Below are 23,471 nucleotides of genomic sequence, written 5' to 3'. Positions count from 1 at the left end.
TTGACTTTCAACTTTGCTTTACTTTCAATTTTACTTTCAACTTTCAAATTTACTTTTAACTTTACTTTCAACTTTACTTTCATATTTGACTTTACTTTCAATTTTACTTTCAACTTTTAATTTTACTTTTAACTTTACTTTCAACTTTATTTTCATATTTAACTTTACTTTCAATTTTACTTTCAACTTTTAATTTTACTTTTAACTTTACTTTCAACTTTACCTTCATATTTGACCTTACTTTCAATTTTACTTTCATCTTTCAATTTTACTTTTAACTTTACTTTCATATTTAACTTTACATTCAATTTTACTTTCAACTTTCAAATTTACTTTTAACTTTACTTTCAACATTACTTTCATATTTAATTTTACTTTCAATTTTACTTTCAACTTTCAAATTTACTTTTAACTTTACTTTCAACTTTACCTTCATATTTGACTTTACTTTCAATTTTACTTTCATCTTTCAATTTTACTTACATCTTTACTTTCAACTTTACTTTCATATTTAACTTTACTTTCAATTTTACATTCATCTTTCAATTTTACTTTCAACTTTACTTTCAACATTACTTTCATATTTAGCTTTACTTTCAATTTTACTTTCAACTTTCAATTTTACTTTTAACTTTACTTTCAATTTTACTTTCAACTTTACTTTCAGTTTTACTTTTAACTTTACCTCCAACTTTAATTTCACCTTTACTTGAACTTTCAACTTTACTTTCACCTCTCAACTTTACTTACATCTTTACTCTGAACTTGACTTTCAACTTTGCTTTACTTTCAACTTTACTTTCTCTTCTTTATACTTTGTCAATTTGTATTTTTTGGGGGGAGGTTATTTTCTCATATTTTTTATTCACTTTTAATAAACTCTTAGGGCAAAAAGAAGATATATTTAAAAACAGATTATTTTTTTCACATTTCTCCTTATGAATTAAAATAGGTTCGGTTTTTTATTGTTTGTCTGTTAATTTTCCCCTCAAGAAAATCTACGGACATAAAAAGATGCATTCAAATATACTCATTTTATTTTATTTTTTCATCTATTGTCTTCTCCTTTTATTATTATTCAAGTTTTATATAGTTTAATTTTCCATACAAACAATTTCCAGTTTTTTTTCATCTATTTTCCCCTCATGAATATCTACGGACAAAAAAAATACATTCAAATATAAACTCAATTTTTTTTTTCATTTATTTTCATAGTTCATCCCTTTCTGCCTGACATGAAAGGGTTGCTCTGCTTGCCAGGTCGAGGGGAGACTAATGATTATTGGACAGCCACAGACAGACAGACAGGCAGAGAGAGAGAGAGAGAGAGAGAGAGAGAGATTAGGCGAGAGGAGAAGGAAATAGATAAAGAGGAGAAGAGGGAAAATGAAAAGAGGAAAGAGTAGGTAAGAAAAGGAAAGGAAAAGAAAAGAAAAGAAAAGAAAGGAAAGGACATAAAATAAAAAGATATATAAATGACAAGGAATAAGAACATAAGAACATAAGAACGCAGGAGTCTGCAAGAGGCCGGTAGGCCTGTACGAGGCAGCTCCTTTGACCCTAAGCTCCCGTGTATCTAACCCCACCTAATATCGCTGTCCATGAATTTATCTAGTCTATTTTTGAATGTGACAATTGTATTGGCACTCACCACATGACTGCTAAGCCTATTCCACTCATCCACCACCCTGTTAGTAAACCAATTTTTGCCTATGTCCCTGTTGAATCTGAATTTATCCAGTTTAAACCCGTTACTTCGTGTCCTACCCGGTTCTCTTACCAACAAAACCTTATGAATGTCTCCCTTATTAAAGCCCTTCATCCATTTATAAACCTCGATCATGTCTCCACGCACCCTTCGCCTTTCTAGAGAATGCAAGTTTAACTGTTTGAGTCTTTCCTCGTATGGCAAGTTTCTCAACCCCTGAATCATCTTAGTCATCCTCCTCTGCACCGATTCTAACATTTTGATATCCATTATATAATAGGGTGACCAGAACTGAACCGCATAGTCAAGATGAGGTCTAACTAATGCTAAATATAGTTTGAGGAAGACTTCGGGGCTTCTGTTGCTTACGCTCCTTGAAATAAATCCCAGTACCCTATTAGCTCGATTTCTAGCTTGAATGCATTGTGCCCTTGGACGGAGATCAGAGCTCACTAAGACCCTAAATCCCTCCAGACCTACTTATGAGAGTGTCATTTAAGCAATAGTTATGTGAGGGGTTGTTCCTACCTACACTCAGAATACTGCACTTCCCTACATTGAACTCCTGCCATTTATCCGCCCAGTCATATAATCTGTTGAGTTCACCTTGGAGAATACTAGCGTCCTGATCCGACTCAATTACTCTACCGATCTTGGTATCATCTACAAATTTACTAACATCACTACTAATTCCTGTGTCTAAGTCATTGATATAAATAATAAACAAAAGTGGACCTAATACCGAACCTTGTGGGACCCCACTCGTAACACATCCCCAGTCAGATCTTTTACCATTGATTTGCACTCTTTGCTTCCTATTGCTAAGCCACGCCTTGACCCAGTTCAAAACTTTACCCTCTACTCCGTGAGCCTGTAATTTAAGCAACAGTCGTTGGTGAGGATATAATAGGTGAGGAGGAATAAGAGAGAGAGAGAGAGAGAGAGGGGAATTATTGATGAGTTAGAGAAAAATATAATGAAGTAGAGAGTTTAGAAAAGATGAAAGAGTAGAGAGAAAGAGAGGAGAGGAAAAGAGAAAAAGAATGGAGAGAGAAAGACAGAAGACTATGATGGAAAGAGAAGATAGATAGATAAATAGATAGATTTAGAAAGAGAGAAAGAGAGAGAGATTTACTAACTAAGAATATTAAGATTGATGTTGGGATAAAACACGTAAAAGTGATTTGTAGAAACTGTCTGATATTATTGAACCCGATCTCAAGGGAAGAGGAAGGGAAGGGAAGGGCAAAGAAGGGAAGGGAGCCAAAGGGAAGGGAAGGAAAAAGAAGGAAACGGAAATGAAATGAAAGGAAAGGAAAGGAAAGGCAGAGAAGGAAAGGTAAGCAAAGGGAATGGAAAGAAGGGAAAGAAAAGAGAAAGGAAGGGAAGAGAAGAGCGGGGAAGGGAAAGGAAGGGAAGGGAAGAGCAGGGAATGAAAAGGAAGGGAAGTAAAGGGATTGGAAAGAAAGGAAAGAGAAGAGAAAGGAAGGGAAGGGAAGAAAAGGGAAGGGAAGAGAAGAACAGGGAAAGAAAGGGAAGGGAAGGGAAAGAAAGGGAAGAGAAGGGAATGGAAAGGAAGGAAACGGAGCGGAAAGAAAGGGAAGGCCAAGGAAGTGAAGGGAAGGGAACTGAAGGGAAGAGAAGAAAATGAATGGGAAGGGAAAGGAAAGGAAAGAAAGAGAAGGGAAGAGAAAGAAAGGGAACGGAGTGCAAAGAAAAGGAAACGGCGGGAAAGGAAAGGGAAGGGAAGCAAAGGGAAGGTAAGGGAATGAAAGGAACGAGAAGGAAAAAGAAGGAAATGAAACGGCAAGAAAAGGAAAAGAAAAAAGAAGGAAACGGGTACCAAAATTTAGTAATGAAAAAAAATGGAGGTAGAAAATGATGTATCGTTCACATTTTCATTCATATCCATTACTCCTTCCCTCTCGTCGATTACCTGTCCTTACCTGCCCGTCTTTACCTTGCCGTGCTTTAATTAGGCGATGCTTCAGGTAATTTCCTCCACTAATTGAGTTGTCATGAGCCGCCTTTCAGAGTTCAGTATTTTTTTTTCTTTTTTTTTTCGTTTTTGTATAGGTTTTGGCAGCAGGAACACGATTTGAAAAGATGTTGGTGATTTTTATTTTTATTTTCTCTCTCTCTCTCTCTCTCTCTCTCTCTCTCTCTCTCTCTCTCTCTCTCTCTCTCTCTCTCTCTCTCTCTCTCTCTCTCTCTCTCTCTCTCTCTCTCTCTCTCTCTCTCTCTCTCTCTCTCTCTCTCTCTAAATTGTCGAGTAAGGAGTTTATGTTCTTCCTAAAAATTCCGATAAACGAAACTTTTTAATTATTCTCTCTCTCTCTCTCTCTCTCTCTCTCTCTCTCTCTCTCTCTATCTCTCTCTCTCTCTCTCTCTCTCTCTCTCTCTCTCTCTCTCTCTCTCTCTCTCTCTCTCTCTCTCTCTCTTATTCTTTCATTATTTCATTTATTTTTTCTCTCTTTCTCTATATTATTATTTTCTTTCTTTTTTTGTTGTTTTGGGAATTCATGACTCGTGAACCGTTTAAATTGGAGGGGAAGAGAGAGAGAGTTCAGCTATTCAGTCTCCTTGGTTCTCTTAGGATTTAGATAAGGAGAGAGAGAGAGATAGGAAAAGAAAGGAAAAAGGAGGCAATGTCATTTTTTCCTTACTTTCCTTTCTTTCCTTTCTTCATTTTTTTCTTTTTTCTTTTTCTTTTTTTCTTTTTCTTTCCCCTTCTCACCCTTTTTCTCTTCTTTTATTCCCTTACATCATTTTTATTCTTCTAATTCTTTTATTTTCTCTCTCTCTCTCTCTCTCTCTCTCTCTCTCTCTCTCTCTCTCTCTCTCTCACCCAAAGCTCATTTCCGTCTCTCCTTACAACAACTGCCCTCATTACCTCCTCCTCCTCCTCCTCCTCCTCCTCTTCCTCTTCCTCTTCCTCCTCCTCTACCTCCTCCTCCTCCTTCTCAACCACTTAAACATTCCCTCTCTTTTCTCTTTCCCTATCTATCTATCTATCTATCTATCTCCCTCCCTCTCTCTCCCTTCATCTCTCCCCCTCTCTCTTTCTTCCTCTTACATGACCTATTTATCTATTTATCTATCTTTATCTATCGCTCACTAACTGTCACCACCACCACCACCACCACCACCATCAGCGTCTCCCTTCCTCCCCCTCCCTCCATCTTTCTCTCCATCCCTCCCTCCCTTCACTCACTCCCTCTATCTCTCTCCCCCCTACAGGAATGGTGTGATCATAAGTTTCAGTGGGATCCTGACGAATACGGGGGCGTTAAGGAGCTCTACGTGCCCTCAGAAATTATATGGCTGCCTGATATTGTCCTTTATAACAAGTAAGTAGATCTGTAAGTAAGTATGTAAGTAGATCTAAGTAAGTAAGTAAGTAGATCTCTCTGTATTATTTTGTGTTATTTCATTCTCTCCCATTTCTTTTCTTTTCTCCTCTCCTCCTCTTCATCTGTAAGTAAGTATGTAAGTAGATATAAGTAAGTAGGTCTCTGCATTATTTTTTTCTGTATTATTTCATTCTCCCATTTCTTTTCTTTTCTCCTCTCCTCCTTTTCATCTGTAAGTAAGTATGTAAGTAGTTCTAAGTAAGTAAGTAGGTCTCTGCATTATTTTTTTCTGTGTTATTTCATTATCTCCCATTTCTTTTCTTTTCTCCTCTCCTCCTTTTCATCTGTAAGTAAGTATGTAAGTAGATATAATTAAGTAAGTAGGTCTCTCCGTATTATTTTCTGTGTTATTTCATTCCCTCCCATTTCTTTTGTTTTCTCTTCCTCTCCTCCTCTTCATTCTCGTTCCCTGCTTCACCTCTCCTTTTTCTTCTGTTTCTTTTTTTACTTCTCTGCTTCTTCCCTTCCTCGGTAAGTTTTTTTTCTGTCTTCTTTTAATCGTTTTCATCTTCATTCTCTCTTATTTCTTTTCTTCTATCTCCCATTGCTCTCTTCATTCTCGTTCCCTGCTTCACCTCTCCTTTTTCTTGTTTCTTTTTTTACTTCTCTGCTTCTTCCCTTCCTCGGTAAGTTTTTTTTCTGTCTTCTTTTAATCGTTTTCATCTTCATTCTCTTATTTCTTTTCTTCTCTCTCCTCTCCTCCTCTTCATTCGCGTTCTCTGCTTCACTTTTTCTTATTCTTCTGTTTCTTTTTTTACTTCTCTACTTCCTTCCTTCTTCAGTAAGTTTTTTCTCTCCCCTTTTATTCGTTTTCATCTTCATTCTCTCTTATTTCTTTTCTTCTATCTCCCATTGCTCTCTTCATTCTCGTTCCCTGCTTCACCTCTCCTTATTCTTCTGTTTCTTTTTTTTTTACTTCTCTGTTTCCTTCCTTCATCAGTAAGTTTTTTTCGCTCTTCTTTTAATCGTTTCCATCTTCATTCTCTTATTTCTTTTCTTCTCTCTCCCCTTCCCCTTCTTCATTCTCGTTCTCTGCTTCACTTCTTCTTTTTCTCCTGTTTCTTGTTTTATTTCTCTACTTCCTTCCTTCCTCAGTAAGTTTTTTCTCTTCTTTTAATCGTTTTCATCTTCATTCTCTTATTTCTTTTCTTCTATCTCTCTCCTCTCCTCTTCGTTCTCGTTCTCTGCTTCCCTTTCTCCTATCTCTATCTTTTTTTCTACTTCCTTCCTTCCTCCTTTCCTTCGTTCCTCCTCCTCCTTCTCCTCCTCCTCTCTCCTTGCTTTCATTTCAATCGTTCTGTCTATTAATATCAGTTTTTTTTTCTTTCGGTAATGTCTTTGTTTTATTAGTGGTTAGTGGTAGTGTGATAGTACTTAGTTAGAGGTTAGTGAAAATATGAAATGATGTGATAAGGTTTTTCTCCTGGTTAAGTTAGGTTAGATTAGGTTAGCTTAAGTTAGGTTAGGTTAGGTTACCTTAAGTTAGGTTAGGTTAGGTTAGGTTAGGCTAGGTTAGGTTGGGTTAGGTTAAGTTAGGTTAGGTTAGGTTAAGTTAGGTTAGGTTAGGTTAAGTTAGGTTGCTCTCTCTTTTATTCTTTCTTTTTCTTTCCAAACTGTTGCACATGGCATTTAGAATTTACCCATTGTGTGTGTGTGTGTGTGTGTGTGTGTGTGTGTGTGTGTGTGTGTGTGTGTGTGTGTGTGTGTGAGTGTGTTGGGATGATTGATGACCCTAGGAATGGGGTCTCGTCTTGGGAATGGTTCCTGTGAGGGTTGGAATCTCTACAATAGGAATAATGGGAATGAGAGAGAGAGAGAGAGAATGAACGAATAATACAAAAGTGAGAAAGAAAAAAGAATAAAAATAAGGAAAAAAGAGAGGAAGAGAGAAAATTATGAGAGAGAGAAAGAATGTAAAAAGAAAAAAGAATAAAAAGAAGGAAAACAAAAAAAAATCAGAGAGAGAGAGAGAGAGAGAGAGAGAGAGAGAGAGAACAAAAAAATAGATAGGATGAAATAAATGGGGCCGCAATAGATGAAATAAATGGACGAAATAGACAAAATTAATGACGCAATCTTTTTTTTGTTACAGAGAGAGAGAGAGAGAGAGACTGTTCACGCTATATATTCGAAAAAGTCACCCCCATAAAAACTCTCAAAACATTACCTAGAAAACGAGAATCCCCTAAAAAATAAGGTGAAAGAAAACGACGTAAAAGAGAAAATGGGAAAAAATATCCTGCTCGACACGTGTCCAATACAGGTCAAAAACAGGTTCGAATACCTTTTACGATCCTTTTAAACGTGTCTGGAATTCCTTTAAACAGTTCAAATTCCTTCCAAAATTAGCTTAGTGTCCACTGTCAGCCTGTTGAACTTTTTTTTTTTTTTTTTTACCTCCGTTTTCTCTCCTCTTTATCTCTTCTTTATCATTGTTTTCTCTCCTCCTTTCCTCCGTACTCTTTACCTCCTTGCTTCTCCTCTTTATGCTATTTCAAACCTTCTTTTCTCCTCTTTCCTCTTCCTCTTTCTCTTCCTCTTCTTCCTCTTTCTCATCCTCTTCCGTTCCTCCTCTTCTTTATCTACGTTTCCTCCATCGCTTCACCTCTTCTCTCTTCTTTTCTTTCTCTTTCTCTTCTTTTCCTTGTTCTTTATCGCTTTCTCTGTTTCTTCATCACTTTCCTCTCTTTGTCTTCATTTAAGCCTGTACTTCTCTTTTTTTTTCTTTTTCCCTTCGTTTCCTCTCCTCTTTGTCTCCTCTTTATCATTGTTTTCTCTCCTCCTTTTCTCTCTGCTGTTTCCTCCATCTACCTCTTGCTTCTCTTCTTTTTGCTCTTTCAATCCTCTTTTTTTCTGTGTGAGGAAGAGAAAGGGGGGAGAGAGAGAGGAAGAGAAAGGAGGAGGAGGAGGAGGAAGAGGAAGAGAAATGAGTTTGTTTCGCAAATAAAACAAGAACAATAAATAGAAGCGAAGGTTAAACGTAGGTGTGTGTGTATGTATGTGTGTGTGTGTGTGTGCGTATGTGAATGTGTACCTTTGCCATGCGTACATCACAACCTCACACACATACACACACACACACACACACACACACACACACACACACACACAAATACCAAAGAGAGGAAGAGAAGGCGAACACAGAAACACAAGAAGAAGAAGAAGATGAGCAAGAAAACGAATAGCAGGGAGAGAAACGAAGAAGAAGAAGAGAAGGAGGAGGAGGAGAAGGAGGAAAAGGAAGAGGAAGAAGAAGAGGAACCACGGCCCATTCCCTTTACTACTGGTCCTATATCCAAGCCTACAGGACCATTTAGAGGGCAGAGTGAGAGTCCCGCCGAGGTCATAGATTAGCATAGTGCCCCCTACATGCTACTTTCCCGTCCCCCTGAGCTCCCTACGTTACTGTTGATGGAGAAGATCGAGTGTTTCGTTCCCTGTAAGACGTCCATGGCTGCTTAGTGACTTATTAAAGGGGAGATATGGTAATGAGGAAGGTAGATAGGTGTGAGGGGAGGAAGGGGGGAAAGGGGAAAGGGGGAGTAGATGTGATGGATATGGTAGTAGTAGAAGTAGTAGTAGTAGTAGTAGTAATAGTAGTAGTAGTGTGACGAATAACTTCTATGTATAAGTTAAGAAAGAAAATAAAAGAGAAGAAAAGAAAGAGAAAGAAAAAAAAGGAAGAAGAAAGGAAAGAGTTGTAGTAGTAGTAGTAGTAGTAGTAGTAGTAGTAGTAGTAGTAGTAGTGACACCAGTCGTAGCTGTCGCAATAAAAAGTAGTATTAAAAGTAGCAGTAATAGGTTTTATGGTTACTAATGCTACTACTACTACTACTGTTACTACTACCGCTACTACTACTTCTACTACTATAAAATGATATACTACGATTACAGAAAAGAACAGAAACACATAACAAACATTGAGGGAAGAAGAAGGAAAACAGAAAAAGAACAAAAAAAAATACAAAAAAAAACGATTACGAAAAAAAGCAAAAATCTGAAAAAGAAAACAGGAAAGACGAAAGAAGAAAACGAGAAGACAATACTAAGAAAGACAAAGATAGGAAGACAAAAAACAAGAAAAAAAATAAAGGAGAGAAGAAGGAAAGGAAAAGAACAGAGAATAAAAAGACAAAAAACAACAACGGCGAAAGAAAATAAAACAAGAAACACATAACCCCAAAACAAAAGGAGAATCGAAGAAAACAACAACAACAACAACAACAAAACAACAACAACAAAACAAGAACAACAAAACAACAACCCCATTACTTTCCCCATCACCATCTTAAGTGCAAATCGTCCTATCTCCTCCTATTGTGATTGCTCAGCCCATTACCCACCGAGGAAGGGGAGTGAGGGGAGGGAAGGGGTGATTAAGAGAGAGTGGAAGGGGAGGGGAAGGAGAGAAGGGGAGAACGTGAAAGGAAGGAGGAGGGGAAGGGCGGGAATGGCTCTAAGGGGAGGTAATGGAAGGGGGAGTGGAAAGGGGAGGGAAAGAAAGGGATGAGGGGAAAGGGGAGGAAGGGGTGACTAAAGAAAGGTGAAAGGGAAGGTGTGAAAGGGGATGAGGGAAGGGGGGAAGAGGAAGGAAGGAGGCTGAGAAAGAGGAAGAGGAGAGGAGAGGAGGTGAAAAAACGGAAGGAAGGGAAAGGGAGGATGAGGAGAAAATAGTTAAAGGGGAAGGGGTTGAAAGGGGGAAGGTGTGAAAAAGGGAGGGAAGGGGAGGAAGGAGGCTAAGGAAAGGGAAGGGGAGGAGAGGAGGTGAAAAACGGAAGGAAGGGGAAGGAAGGATGAGAAAAGGGTTAAAGGGGAAGGGGTGAAAAGGGGAATGAGGGGAAGGAAGGGAAGGGGAGGCTAAGGAAGGGAAAGGGGGGAAGAGAGAAGGTGAAAGACGGAAGGAAAGGGTATGGAGGATGAGGAGAAAATGGTTAAAGGGGAAGGGGTGAAAGGGGAATGAGGGGAAGGGGAGGGAAGGGAAGGGGAGAAAGGGGAAGGGGGGAGGAGAGGAGGTGAGAAACGGATGGGAGGGGAAGGGAGGATGAGGAGAAAATGGTTAAAGGGGAGGGGGGTGAAAGGGGAATGAGGGGAAGGGGAGGGAAGGGAAGGGGAAGGGAGAAGGAGGTGAGAAACGGATGGGAGGAAGGGAAGGAGAAATAAAGAAGGGAGTAGAACGGATAGCTAAGGAATGGTAAAGGGAATAGGAATAGGAATAGAGAGTGGGAATGGATGAAATGAATATGAATGGTAAAAAAAAAAATAGGAATGGGAAGGGAGGGGGTGGGAGGGAGAGCTAAGGAAATGGGGTGAAGGGGAGAAAGGGGAGTGATAGGGGCGTCTCCTTATCTCTCTCCCCTTGATAAATGGATTCTTACGTCTCATTAATCTACCCGCGATGAGAGTGGCTGCTCCTGGGAATGGGAATGGGAATAGGAACAAAGGAATGGGAATAGAGAGTGGGAACGGGAACGGGAATGGGAACAAAGGAATGGGAATAGAGAGTGGGAACGGGAACGGGAATAGGAACAAAGGAATAGGAATAGAGTGGGAACGGGAACGGGAATAGGAACAAAGGAATAGGAATAGAGTGGGAACGGGAACGGGAATAGGAACAAAGGAATGGGAATAGAGTGGGAACGGGAACGGGAATAGGAACAAAGGAATATGAATGGAGTGGGAACGGGAACGGGAATAGGAACAAAGGAATAGGAATAGAGTGGGAACGGGAACGGGAATAGGAACAAAGGAATGGGAATGGAGTGGGAACGGGAACGGGAATAGGAACAAAGGAATGGGAATAGAGAGTGGGAACGGGAACAGGAATAGGAACAAAGGAATGGGAATAGAGTGGGAACGGGAACAGGAATAGGAACAAAGGAATGGGAATAGAGAGTGGGAACGGGAACAGGAATAGGAACAAAGGAATGGGAATAGAGTGGGAACGGGAACGGGAATAGGAACAAAGGAATGGGAATAGAGTGGGAACGGGAACGGGAATAGGAACAAAGGAATGGGAATAGAGTGGGAACGGGAACGGGAATAGGAACAAAGGAATAGGAATAGAGAGTGGGAACGGGAACGGGAATAGGAACAAAGGAATGGGAATGGAGTGGGAACGGGAACGGGAATAGGAACAAAGGAATAGGAATGGAGTGGGAACGGGAACGGGAATAGGAACAAAGGAATAGGAATGGAGTGGGAACGGGAACGGGAATAGGAACAAAGGAATAGGAATAGAGAGTGGGAACGGGAACGAGAATAGGAACAAAGGAATGGGAATAGAGTGGGAACGGGAACAGGAATAGGAACAAAGGAATGGGAATGGAGTGGGAACGGGAACGGGAATAGGAACAAAGGAATAGGAATGGAGTGGGAACGGGAACGGGAATAGGAACAAAGGAATGGGAATAGAGAGTGGGAACGGGAACAGGAATAGGAACAAAGGAATGGGAATAGAGTGGGAACGGGAACGGGAATAGGAACAAAGGAATAGGAATAGAGTGGGAACGGGAACGGGAATAGGAACAAAGGAATGGGAATAGAGTGGGAACGGGAACGGGAATAGGAACAAAGGAATAGGAATAGAGTGGGAACGGGAACAGGAATAGGAAGAAAGGAATAGGAATAGAGTGGGAAGGGAAAGAAAGGAAAAGGAATGGTAAAAAAGAATAGGAATGGGAAGTAAGTTTTAGGAATGGGTGAAAAGATATAGGATTGGGAGGAAAGGAATGGGAATGGATGGGAAGAAAGGAATGGGAATAGGAATAGGAGTGCGAAGAAAGGAATGGAATGGGAAGAAAGAGGCAGGAATAGGAAGGAAAGGAATATAAGGAAGAGGAGGAATATTGAAGAAAACGAAGACTGTAATTAATGAGAAAAAAATGGAAAGGAAAGAAGAAAAATATAGAAGAAAAAGAAAAATAAGAAAAAATAAGAAGAAAAGAAAGAAAATATTAACACCAATACAGAGAGAGAAACACGAAAAAAATGCGAGTAGATGCAATTAGTACACACACACACACACACACACACACACACACACACACACACACACACAGACACGGTTCTCAATGGATGAACGACAAGCGACTTAGTGTTTTATTTTTTATTTTATTTTTTTTTTGCTATCATTTTCCTCCTCGGCCGCTTCCTTCACCCCGCTGCACAAACTTCACCCAAAGACAAGTTTCAAGTTTCAAGTTTCCCCTCAGAATATCCTCCCGAACTTGAGAACTTACAAATGTCTCCACTGGTCCCCCTCTCTCTCTCTCTCTCTCTCTCTCTCTCTCTCTCTCTCTCTCTCTCTCTCTCTCTCTCTCTCTCTCTCTCTCTCTCTCTCTCTCTCTCTCTCTCTCTCTCTCTCTCTCTCTCTCTCTCTCTCTCTCTCTTCTCCCTCCCGTTTCCTTCTTTCCTCTCCTTCCCTTCCCCTCCTTTTCCCCTTCACCTGTCTCTCTTCATATCTTCTCTCCCTCCCTTCCCATCCTCTTTCTCTCTCTCCTCCTCTTTCTTTCGTTTCCCATTCTCTCTTTCTCCCTCCCTCTCTCCCTCTCCTTTTTCCCTCTCTTCCTCCCACTCTCTTTCCCTCTCTAATTTCTTCCTCTTCCTCTCTTCCTCTATCCAGTTTATTCATTATCTTTTCCCCTTCTTCCTCTTCTCCTTTCCTTTCCTTCATTCTTCCTTTCCTTCCTCCCCCCTGTCCTTCCTTCCTCCCCCATTTCCTTCCTTCTTATCTCTCCTCCCTCATTCTAGTTTATTAATACGTCTATCTGTTTTTTTTTGCCTATCTCTCTGTTTCGTCTCCTCTCCCTTCTCACCTCCTCCCTTTCTCCCTTTTCTCTTTTATCTCCCTCCAGTTTATCTTTTATCTCTTATCTGTGTCTCCATTTGTCTATAAGTCTGTCCCTTCCATTTCTCCTCCCTAATATTTTTTACGCTTTATTTTTTTTCTTCTTCTCTGTCTCTCTCTCTATCTCTCTATATATCTCTCACAAACTTTCTGACAGTGTAATCTATTGCCGCTTTTTGAGTGTGGAAGGAGGAGGAGGAGGAGAAGGAGGAGGAGGAAGAAGAAGAGGAGAAAGAGAATAAAGAAAAGAAGAAAAGTAGGAATAAAGAATAATAAATTGAAAAGAAAATAATGATAGTACTAGTAGTAGTAGTAGTAGTAGTAGTAGTAGTAGTAGTAGTAGTAGTAGTAGATTAAGAAGATCACCCCTTAAACAAACAAAAACTTAACATTCACTCAATATTATCTTCATGTTTGTGTAGAGAACTTATTACTACGGAGAATAACAAACACACGAGAGTTATGTTTGTGTGTGTGTGTGTGTGTGTGTGTGTGTGTGTGTAGCGTATAAGTTTTGATTAGTCTTCCTCTTAAAGCAGGAGAATGTAGATGACTGTATTAGGGTCATGGAAGAGGAGGAGAAGGAGGAGGAGGAAGGTATATGAGCAGAGATTCATATAGTTAACCATTCTATTATATATTTCTCTGTTTTTTTTTTTCCTTTATGATTCTGATGTTACCTGTTACTTGTGGTCACTTTTTTTCCTTTTACTATCTCGCTCTCTGTCTGTCTATTCCTTCCATTTATCCTCCCTAATATTTTCTACGCTTCCTTTTCTCTCTCTCTGTATCTCTGTTTTTCTCTTTATATCTCACAAACTATCTAAAATGTTTTGCTCTTTTTTGCATCGTATATTGTTTCTTGTATGCTTCGCCCTTTTCGTTTTCTTTCTTTTATCATTCTCTACCTCATTTTTTTCCGCTATTTGCTTTATTCTTTTCCTCTTCCTTGCTCTCTCTCTCTCTCTCTCTCTCTCTCTCTCTCTCTCTCTCTCTCTCTCTCTCTCTCTCTCTCTCTCTCTCTCTCTCTCTCTCTCTCTCTCTCTCTCTCTCTCTCTCTCTCTCTCTCTCTCTCTCTCTCTCTCTCTCTCTCTCTCTCTCTCTCTCTCTCTCTCTCTCTCTCTCTCTCTCTCTCCGTTCTCTTCTCCACTTCTTCGCCCTCTGCATTAGTTTTCCTTCCTTCCCTCCTTTCCTTTTTCTCCTTTCCTTCCTTTCCTTTCTCTCCTAGTTCGGTCATATTTTGCTTTTTTTTATATCTCTCTTTGTCTTTTTATTTATCTATCTGTTTATCCCTTCCATTCTTATTCCCAATTTCGCTTCCTCTCTCCCTCCTTTCCTCCCCCCTTTCTCCCTTTTCTCTTTTATCTCCAAACAGTTTATCTTCCATCTCTTATCTGTGTCTCCATTTGTCTATAAGTCTATCTCTTCTATTTCTCCTCTCTAATATTTTCTCTATCAGTTATTTTATGTTTTCTTCAATTCCATACCTTTCTACCTCTTTCCTTTTACTCTCTTTCTCTTAGTCTCATCACCCTCTTCTTCCTCCATCTCTCTATCAGTTAGTATATGTTTTCCTCCCATTCTCTTTTAGTTCCATTTTCTTTCTCTCTTCCCTTCTCCATTCCTTCCTCCCCTTCCTTCTGTATCACCCTCTTCCACTCCCTACTCCTTTCCCCCTCACCCACTTCCCTCTTCCACCCCTGATACAGCATTCCCCATCTACCCTTCGCTTTTCCCTCTTTCCCCTTATTTTACTCTCTTTTTTTACGCTCTCTATCAGTTATTTATTCTGTTTTCTCTTCCATGTTCATTTAGTTCTCTTGTTTCCTTCTCCTCTTCCTCTCAGTCTATTTATAATTCACGTTTTTCTTCCTACCATTCTCCTTTGGTTCTTTTGTATTCTTTTCCCTCTTTTCTTGTCTTCGTTCCATCCTTCTCTTCCTCCCACTCACTATCAGTTAGTTTTCGTTTTCTTCTCTACCTTTTTCCTTTTGTTCTTTTGTTTTCCTTTCTCCCTCTCTCTGTCTCTTCGTTCTAGTTATTTTCCTTAACCCCCTTTCCCTGTCTTAGTTTCATCATCCTCCTCTTCATCCCACCCTCTATCTATAATTTCCGTTTTCCTCCCTTTCATTCTCATTTAGTTCTCTCCTTTTCCCTTTCCCTTTATCCCTCTTCCTGTTTCTTCATTCTAGTTATTTCCCTTTCTCCGTTTCCCTGTCTCTTCGTTCCATCCTCCTCTTCCTCCCACTATCTATAATTTCCGTTTTCCTCCCTCCCATTCTCCTGTTGTTCTCTCCTGTCTCCATTTCCCTGTCTCCTCGTCCAGTCACCTTCCTCTTCCTTCCCGCAGCGCTGACGGCGAGTACATCATCACCACCATGACGAAGGCTGTCCTCAACTTCAACGGCCTCGTCAGATGGTCGCCTCCTGCTATCTTCAAGTCCTCGTGTGTCATCGACGTTCGCTACTTTCCCTTCGACCAGCAGGACTGTTTCATGAAGTTCGGCTCCTGGTCTTACGACGGGCACCAGGTAAGGCTAATGAGACAGGTATATGTGACTGGGGAGGTAGAATAGGTGAGGTAAGGAGTTGGGTAAGGTTATTAGATGGGTAGGTAAGGTTAAACAAGGCAATGAGAAAATGTAGGGTATAAAAGAGAAATAGCAAGGTGAGATGTATTAAGACAGGGACAGGTGGGTAAGGTAAGGTAAGGTAAGGAAGACACAAAGCACGGTCTCACCTATATATATATAATTAACAAAGGAGAGAGAAAAGGTAAGATACAGATAGCAAGGTAAGATGTAAGGTAAGGTAAGGTAAGGTAAGGTAAGGTTAGGTAAGGTAAGGCAGACAGGTTAGATAAAGTATGCTCGGTAAGGTAACCAAGCCACAAACCACAGATACAGATAGCAAGGCAAGATGTAAGGTAAGGTAAGGTAAGGTAAGGTAAGGCAAGGCAGAAAGGTATGATAAAGTATGCTCGGTAAGGTAACCAAGCCACAAACCACCTAATTAACCTTCTCTCACCTGCAGATCGACCTCAAACACCTGGACCAGCACGAGGGCACAAACGAGGTACAGGTGGGCATCGACCTGGTGGAGTACTACCCTTCGGTCGAGTGGGACATCATGGGAGTGCCGGCGCAGAGGAACGAAAAGTCTTACCCATGCTGCGTCGAGCCCTATATAGGTGAGGTGATGGGAAGGGTAGTGAAGGGAAGGGAAGGGAAGGGTAGGGTAGGGAAAGGAGGGGAAGGGAAGGGAAGGGAAGGGTAGTGAAGGGAAGGGAAGGGAAAGGTAGTGAAGGGAAGGGAAGGGTAGGGAAGGGAATGGAAGGGTTGGGAATGGAAGGGTAGGGAAGGGAAGGGAAGGGAAGGGAAGGGAAGGGAAGGGAAGGGAAGAGTAGGTAAGGGAAGGGTAAGGAAGGGAAAGGTAATGAAGGGAAGGGTAGGGAAGGGAAGGGAGGGGAAGGGTAGGGAAGGGAAGGGAGGGGAAGGGAAGGAAGGGTAGGGAAGGATAAAAATGCTGTGAAAAAATAAATTATATAAAGAGAAAGGAGAGAAAGAAAGTGAAGAGAAAGAAGAGTTACAAGGGGAAAAAGAGACGGGTTCCTGCTCTTGCTGTATAGGTGACCCGTTGGAGAGCCAGGCCTTCACATCGGCACAACCTGTAAGAATAAAGACAAAAACAGCAGTATCCATTAAAAAACTTCCTATTCCCTATTTCTCGCACACCACATCTTTTCCAGAAAACTCCTCATGGCTTCTATAATTCTTTCATTTGCCTCACCACTCAGCCCCAGCAGCAGCAGCATCCATTCCCTCTCCGTTCTTGCAATCCTCCCATCCACATCCCAGTCCTTTCCCTCCGGTACCTCCCACACACCAGTATCACATGCGCGACAGTTTCACCCACACCCCTGTCACACATCTGGCTTGCTTTGCTGCGGGACTCGACCACCTGTAACTTCTTGCATTCACATTCATACACTGCGCTCGAGCTTGGAAGAAGATGGGTAAATGGGTTGGAAAGGGGAAAGGGGAGAAGGAAGACGGGGAGGAAGGGGAGAAGAAAGAAGGGGAGAAAGGGGAGACGTTTATTTCCTCTCCTTCATCTCCTCACATTTTTTTTTTCTCTCTCTCTCTTTCCTGCTCTGTCACATTTCTCTTCATCCCTCTCATTAAGATTCTCCTCTCTTCCTCCTCTTCCTCCTCCTCCTCCTCCTCTTCCTCTTCCTTCTCCTCCTCCTCACGTAATATCTTCAGGGTCTTTTTTTTCCTCCATAAATGTTCTCTCTCATTTCTCATTTACACACACACACACACACTTTCTCTCTCTCTCTCTCTCTCTCTCTCTCTCTCTCTCTCTCTCTCTCTCTCTCTCTCTCTCTCTCTCTCTCTCTCTCTCTCTCTCTCTCTCTCTCTCTCTCTCTCTCTCTCTCTCTCTCTCTCTCTCTCTCTCTCTCTCTCTCTCTCTCTCTCTCTCTCTCTCTCTCTCTCTCTCTCTCTCTCTCTCTTCATTATATATTCCACACACAACTTCGTATTTCACATTTTCCATTCGTCATTTTTCACCATCAACCTCTCCTCCCCTTCTTCCCTTCCTTCATTCCTTCCTTCCTTTAACCTTCCTTTCTTCCTTCATCCCTTTCTCCTCCCCCTTCTCCTCCTCCCCTCTTCCTTCCTTCCTTCGTTAGTTATTCATTCAGATAATCCATTTTTTACTCCTATCTACCTTTAACCTTTCTTAGTTGCAGTTCAGACCACCAGAGGGACTAGATATATACGGCCGGTGGTCTCAGTCGCTTCCTACTTCTCATATCAACTATTCCCAATGCCAAAAAGGAGATCAGTTGGGTTCTAATGAGTCTTGCTTGAGGCTCACGGTACAGAAGAAGGGTCAGACTACCACCAGGGCCATAAAACAACCACTTCAAAGGCTCAAAAACACCTACGAAAGCCTTGTCAAATATGTGAGACTAGGCACCGTAATGTTGAAGGGTCATATTTTTTAACATTTCGTCACCCAAGCACTCACACATTTGACAAGGCTTTCGGCGGAGTCTTAGGCATTTCCAGGGTTAGTTTTATGGCCCGAGTGGCAGTTTGGCCCTTCTTCTGTGCCACTAACCTGTAAAAACACTCATTAGAACCCAGCTGATCCCATTTTCGGCATTTGGAAGTAGTTGATGCGAGTGATGGGAAGCGTCTGAGAACTGACCTAAGAATATGACCCAAGACTTAACCCTTCTCCTCCTTTTCCTTTCCTCTTGTACAACGTCGACTAGAGACTTCATCCTAATTAGAGGTAGTTTTGTGACCCGAATGGTAGTTTGGCCCTTCTTCTATACCACTTACCTGTAAAAAACACTCATTAAAACCCGACTGATCCTCTTTTTGGCGTTTGGAAATAGTTGATGTGAGTGATGGGACACGTCTGAGAACTGACCTAAGAATATGACCCAAGACTTGGCCATTTTTCTCCTTTTCCTTTCCTCTTGTACAACGTCGACCAGAGAGGTGGGAAGCGTCTGAGAACTGACCTTAGAGTATGACCCAAGACTTAACCCTTCTCCTTTTCCTTTCCTCTTGTACAACGTCGACCAGAGAGGTGGGAAGCGTCTGAAAACTGACCTTAAAGTATGACCCAAGACTTACAGCTTCCTTTTTTCCTTTGGCAACGTCGACCAGAGACTTCCGACCGATTTCTGTCCACACAGCACAGCGTCTTCAGCCCTGTTCCAAATAGAAGAATCCCTTACAATCCAAAATGTTGAGGTTTAGATGCCATAAATACCTGAACTTTTCTGTTATAGTTTCATTTTACCAGACACTATACAAGGAAATTTCGACGGCTCTGGTATTGGTTTGGGAGCTTACTAACCCATCATGGGGAACTGTGAAACTGGCTCTTGATCCCTATTTTCCTTCCCGCAGATATCTACTTCAACATCACACTTCGGCGGAAAACACTCTTCTACACCGTCAACCTAATCATCCCGTGCGTGAGTCTAGAATACCTGTCCGTGCTCGTCTTTTACCTGCCGGCCTACTCAGGTGAAAAGGTGGCCCTCTGTATCTCCATCTTGCTCTCCCAGACGATGTTCTTCCTCCTCATCTCCGAGATCATGCCTTCCACGTCCCTGGCGATGCCCCTCCTGGGAAAATACCTCCTCTTCACCATGGTCCTCGTCGGCCTGAGCGTCATCGTCACCATCATCGTCCTCAATATTCACTATAGAAAGCCCTCCACCCATCGCCTCGCGCCCTGGGTCAGAAAGGTAAGGAGTGGGGGATGGTGAGTGAGTCTGTGTGTGCGTGTGTGTGTGTGTGTGTGTGTGTGTGTGTGTGTGTGTGTGTGTGAAGAGTTGAAAGGTTAACCCGGTAGCTGCGGGGATCATGTTTCTTAATGGTCCCTCTAACCGAGAAAAATGAGAAAAAATCATCACTCACGCAAATCATTTAATAATATATATCAACGCATTTCTGATCAGCTTATGCATCATCTATTTTTTGGGGGTTTATATCATGGGAAAAACTTGGCCCGTCGCTGGTACACGGTAAAGCCACAAATTTGGTCCGTCGCTGCTTATGAGAGAATGAGTGAAGGGGTGATGAAAGTGAGCCTAGGTGTGGAAGGAGTAGAGAGAGAGGTAGAAAGGTGGAGAAGAAATGAATAAAAGGTACGAAAGAGGGAATAGGCAAATAAGGAAAGAGAAGCAGGTGGAAAGGAAAAACGAGAGATGATGCAAAATATGAGGAAAAGATCATAAGGAAAACAGATAATTGAAGAAGATAGAAAAAGGAAGATGGAGAGAAACGGAAGAGAGGAGAGAGAGTAAGACAAATAGACGCAGAGGGAATAGGAAGAATGGAAGGGAGATGGAGGAGGAGGAGGAGAAGAAGAAAAAGAAGGAAAAGAAGATAAAATGATATGGAAAAAACGGAGAAAATGAGAGAAAGTACGGAAGAAAGAGGGAAACAAAAGATAGAAAAAGGGAAGCAGTGAACAAAAAGTGAGATAGGAAAGAAAGGAAGAAATTAGAGATAAAAAAGATAATAGGGAAAGAAAATAAGAAATAGGAAAAGGAAGAGTAAAGAAACTAGTGGAGAAAAGTAAAGAGAGAGAGAGAGAGAGAGAGGAAAAAAATACGTTAAACACAGACTTTTTTCCTCTCTCTCTCCCTCTCTGTCTCTCACGAAATTTTCTCACATCCTCATATTTTTCTTTTTTTCCCTCCCGCCGAAGAGATTTTGGGGCGAGACGTGAATTTTTAATGTTCCTCAAAGTCAAATTTCCCTCCGTCCCTTGGTGGCCTAAATCCCTTGTTTATATACTCTCTCTCTCTCTCTCTCTCTCTCTCTCTCTCTCTCTCTCTCTCTCTCTCTCTCTCTCTCTCTCTCTCTCTCTCTCTCTCTCTCTCTCTCTCTCTCTCTCTCTCTCTCTCTCTCTCTCTCTCTCTCTCTCTCTCTCTCTCTCTCTCTCTCTCTCTCTCTCTCTCTCTCTCTCTCTCTCTCTCTCTCTCTCTCTCTCTCTCTCTATTTTTCCTCATCCTTTTCATTTTCTTCTTTCCTTTCTTCCTTATTTCATTTTCTTGCTTTCTTTTTTAATTTCACTCATTTTTTTGTTTCCCGTGACGAAGCAAACATGAACTCTATTTCTCTCTCTCTCTCTCTCTCTCTCTCTCTCTCTCTCTCTCTCTCTCTCTCTCTCTCTCTCTCTCTCTCTCTCTCTCTCTCTCTCTCTCTCTCTCTCTCTCTCTCTCTCTCTCTCTCTCTCTCTCTCTCTCTCTCTCTCTCTCTCTCTCTCTCTCTCTCTCTCTCTCTCTCTCTCTCTCTCTCTCTCTCTCTCTCTATCTCTCTCTCTCTCTCTCTCTCTCTCTCTCTCTCTCTCTCTCTCTCTCTCTCTCTCTCTCTCTCTCTCTCTCTCTCTCTCTCTCTCTGCTTCTCTTTCTTTCTTTCTCTCCCTTTCATTCTGTCTATCTATTTCTCTCATTTCTATACCTTTCTTTCTCTTATCTATCTGCCTCTTCTTGTTCTTCTCTCAAACTTCCTATTTCCCCATCTCCTCCTTTCTTAGTTTCTTATAATCTATTTTTCTACTTTCCATTCTCTCTCTCTCTCCCTCTTACATTTCACTCATATCTCCTGCATCTCTTTCAATGTCACTTTCCATCATCCTTTTTCCTCTTCCTCGCATTCATCTCTGTCCCTGCAATCCATCTTCTTCTTTCCTACAATCCACACTCTCTTCCTCTCCTCCTTACATTCACGCATATCTCCTTCTGCTTCTCTTTCAACCTCGCTTTTCTTCATCCTTTTTCCTCTTCGTCTCTCTCATGTCTGTCCCTGCAATCCATCTTTTTTCCTACTTTCCACGCTCTCTTCCTCTCCTCCTTAGACTCACTCACATTTCCCTTCTGCATCTCTTGCCTCTTCGATTTTCTCCTCCTTTTCCTCTCCCTGGCATTCACTCACCTCCTTATTCATCTCTGTCCATGCCATTCTCCTCCTCCTCCTTCTCCTCCTCCTCCTCCATCTCACCTCACATTACCTCCTGCATCTCTTTCCTCTTCGATTTTCTCATCCTTTTCCTCTCCCAGGCATACACTCACCTCTATATTCATCTCTGTCCATGCCATTCTCCTCCTCCTCCTCCTTCTCCTCCTCCATCTCACCTCCTTCACCGCCTCCGTCAGGTCTTCATGGACATGCTGCCGCCCATGCTGCTGATGCGCGTGCCCAAGAAGGAGGAGATCAAGGGCAGCGTGCATGAGCTCCCCGGGTCACGCCCTCGGGAGAACGGCAGCAGCGCAAACCTCAGGGACCGCTTCAGGGACAGGCCTCTACACTTCCCAGGTGGGTGGAGAGGGGCGAGGAGAAGGGGAAGGAGGGAGGGGCAAGGTGACAGGTAGGGGTAATAGAAGGAAGGAAAGGGTTGAAAGAACAGCTCCCCTTTTATCAACTTCAAGGATAGGTCTCAACACTTCCAAGGGGTGAATAAGGGATGGATGGGGGGGGGAGGGAGGTGCAGGGTGAGAGATGGAGGTGACGGGAGGAATGTAATGATAACTTTAATAAGACGTTCAAAGGCCACACAGGACTCTCTAGGACTTCCCAAGACTATCTAGGATGTAAGACCTCACGGGACACAGAACCCAAGGACTTCTCTGTAGGACTTCCACAACCTTGCTATATCCTTTCAAGACTTCTCAGGACCTAACTACATCCTTCTAAGAACTCCCTCGACCTGTATTCAAACCTTTCTTAAGCCTGGGAGGACCTATATGGGACCTAGGACTTCCAGGGCCATCCTATAGGACTTTTAGGATCCCGGGGTCACCTAGGATTCCCAGCACCATCCTATAGGACTTTTAGGATCCCGGGGTCACCTAGGACTCCCAGCACCATCTTATAGGACTCTCAAAATCCCGGGGTCAGCGCATCCTTCCACCTCCTTCTCAGGCCTTCCATGACCCAATCGCATCCTTCTTAAGCCTCCCACGACCTTTTCAATGCATGCAAGGACCTGTATAAGACCTAGGACTCCCAGGGCCATCCTAGGAGTCTCAGGATCCCGGGGTCAGTGTGAGGCAGAGGGCCGGGGGTCAAGCGGCGTGTCTGCCCCCAGGGTCCTCCCACAATGGTTTCCGTCCCCCTGGCGGCGGCGGCTGCCTCCCGGTGGGCATCCGCATGGGGTCCCTGTCTGGCCTGGGTCCTCCGTGCGCTGCGGGGGCCGACGACGATGGTCTTGGCCCCTCGTCGCCGGGCATCGCGGGCAGCAGCGGGATCTTCGAGGCGCCGTACGGGGACCTGCCGGAGTGCTTCCACATCTCCCCCGAGGCGCAGACGCACTACCCGGCGGAGATCCAGCGCGCCATCCACAACGTGAAGTTCATCCACTACCACCAGATCCAGCAGGACAAGTTCGACGAGGTGGGTCACGTGGGGGGAGCTTACTAAGTGACTCTTCCTCCTTCTCCTCCTCCTGTCGCTTTCTCGTCTCCTTCTTCTTCCTCCTCCTCCTGTCTCTTCTTTCTCTCTCGTCTCTCTTCTTCCTCCTCCTCCTGTCTTTTCTTTCTCTCTCGTCTCTCTTCTTCCTCCTCCTCCTGTCTTTTCTTTCTCTCTCGTCTCTCTTCTTCCTCCTCCTCCTGTCTTTTCTTTCTCGTCTCTCTTCTTCCTCCTCCTCCTGTCTTTTCTTTCTCTCTCGTCTCCTTCTTCTTCCTCCTCCTCCTGTCTCTTCTTTCTCTCTCGTCTCTCTTCTTCCTCCTCCTCCTGTCTTTTCTTTCTCTCTCGTCTCTCTTCTTCCTCCTCCTCCTGTCTTTTCTTTCTCTCTCGTCTCTCTTCTTCCTCCTCCTCCTGTCTCTCCTCCTCCTGTCTCTTCTTTCTCTCTCGTCTCCTTCTTCTTCCTCCTCCTCCTGTCTTTTCTTTCTCTCTCGTCTCCTTCTTCTTCCTCCTCCTTCTGTCTTTTCTTTCTTTGTCGTCTCCTTCTTCTTCCTCCTCCT

General features: G+C 42.5%; 1 protein-coding gene across 2 annotated transcripts in view; it reads left to right on the top strand.

Annotated features, from left to right (window-relative positions):
• LOC126994277 (acetylcholine receptor subunit alpha-L1-like) overlaps positions 1–23,471 on the top strand; it is a 34,716-nt gene that overhangs the window by 4,361 nt on the left and 6,884 nt on the right. For both annotated transcript variants that reach the window (XR_007748963.1, XM_050853567.1), the window contains exons 2-7: positions 4,949–5,058; positions 15,318–15,498; positions 16,001–16,157; positions 18,904–19,247; positions 21,666–21,825; positions 22,598–22,902. Coding sequence is in view for 1 of the 2 variants with exons in the window: in XM_050853567.1 (XP_050709524.1) it covers positions 4,949–5,058; positions 15,318–15,498; positions 16,001–16,157; positions 18,904–19,247; positions 21,666–21,825; positions 22,598–22,902 (1,257 nt within the window). In the remaining variant the exon portion in view is untranslated. The remainder of the gene's footprint in view (positions 1–4,948; positions 5,059–15,317; positions 15,499–16,000; positions 16,158–18,903; positions 19,248–21,665; positions 21,826–22,597; positions 22,903–23,471) is intronic.

Source organism: Eriocheir sinensis, chromosome 7, assembly GCF_024679095.1.
Source record: "Eriocheir sinensis breed Jianghai 21 chromosome 7, ASM2467909v1, whole genome shotgun sequence".
NCBI classification, from domain to species: domain Eukaryota; kingdom Metazoa; phylum Arthropoda; class Malacostraca; order Decapoda; family Varunidae; genus Eriocheir; species Eriocheir sinensis.
This window is presented reverse-complemented; position numbering and strand designations above follow the sequence as displayed.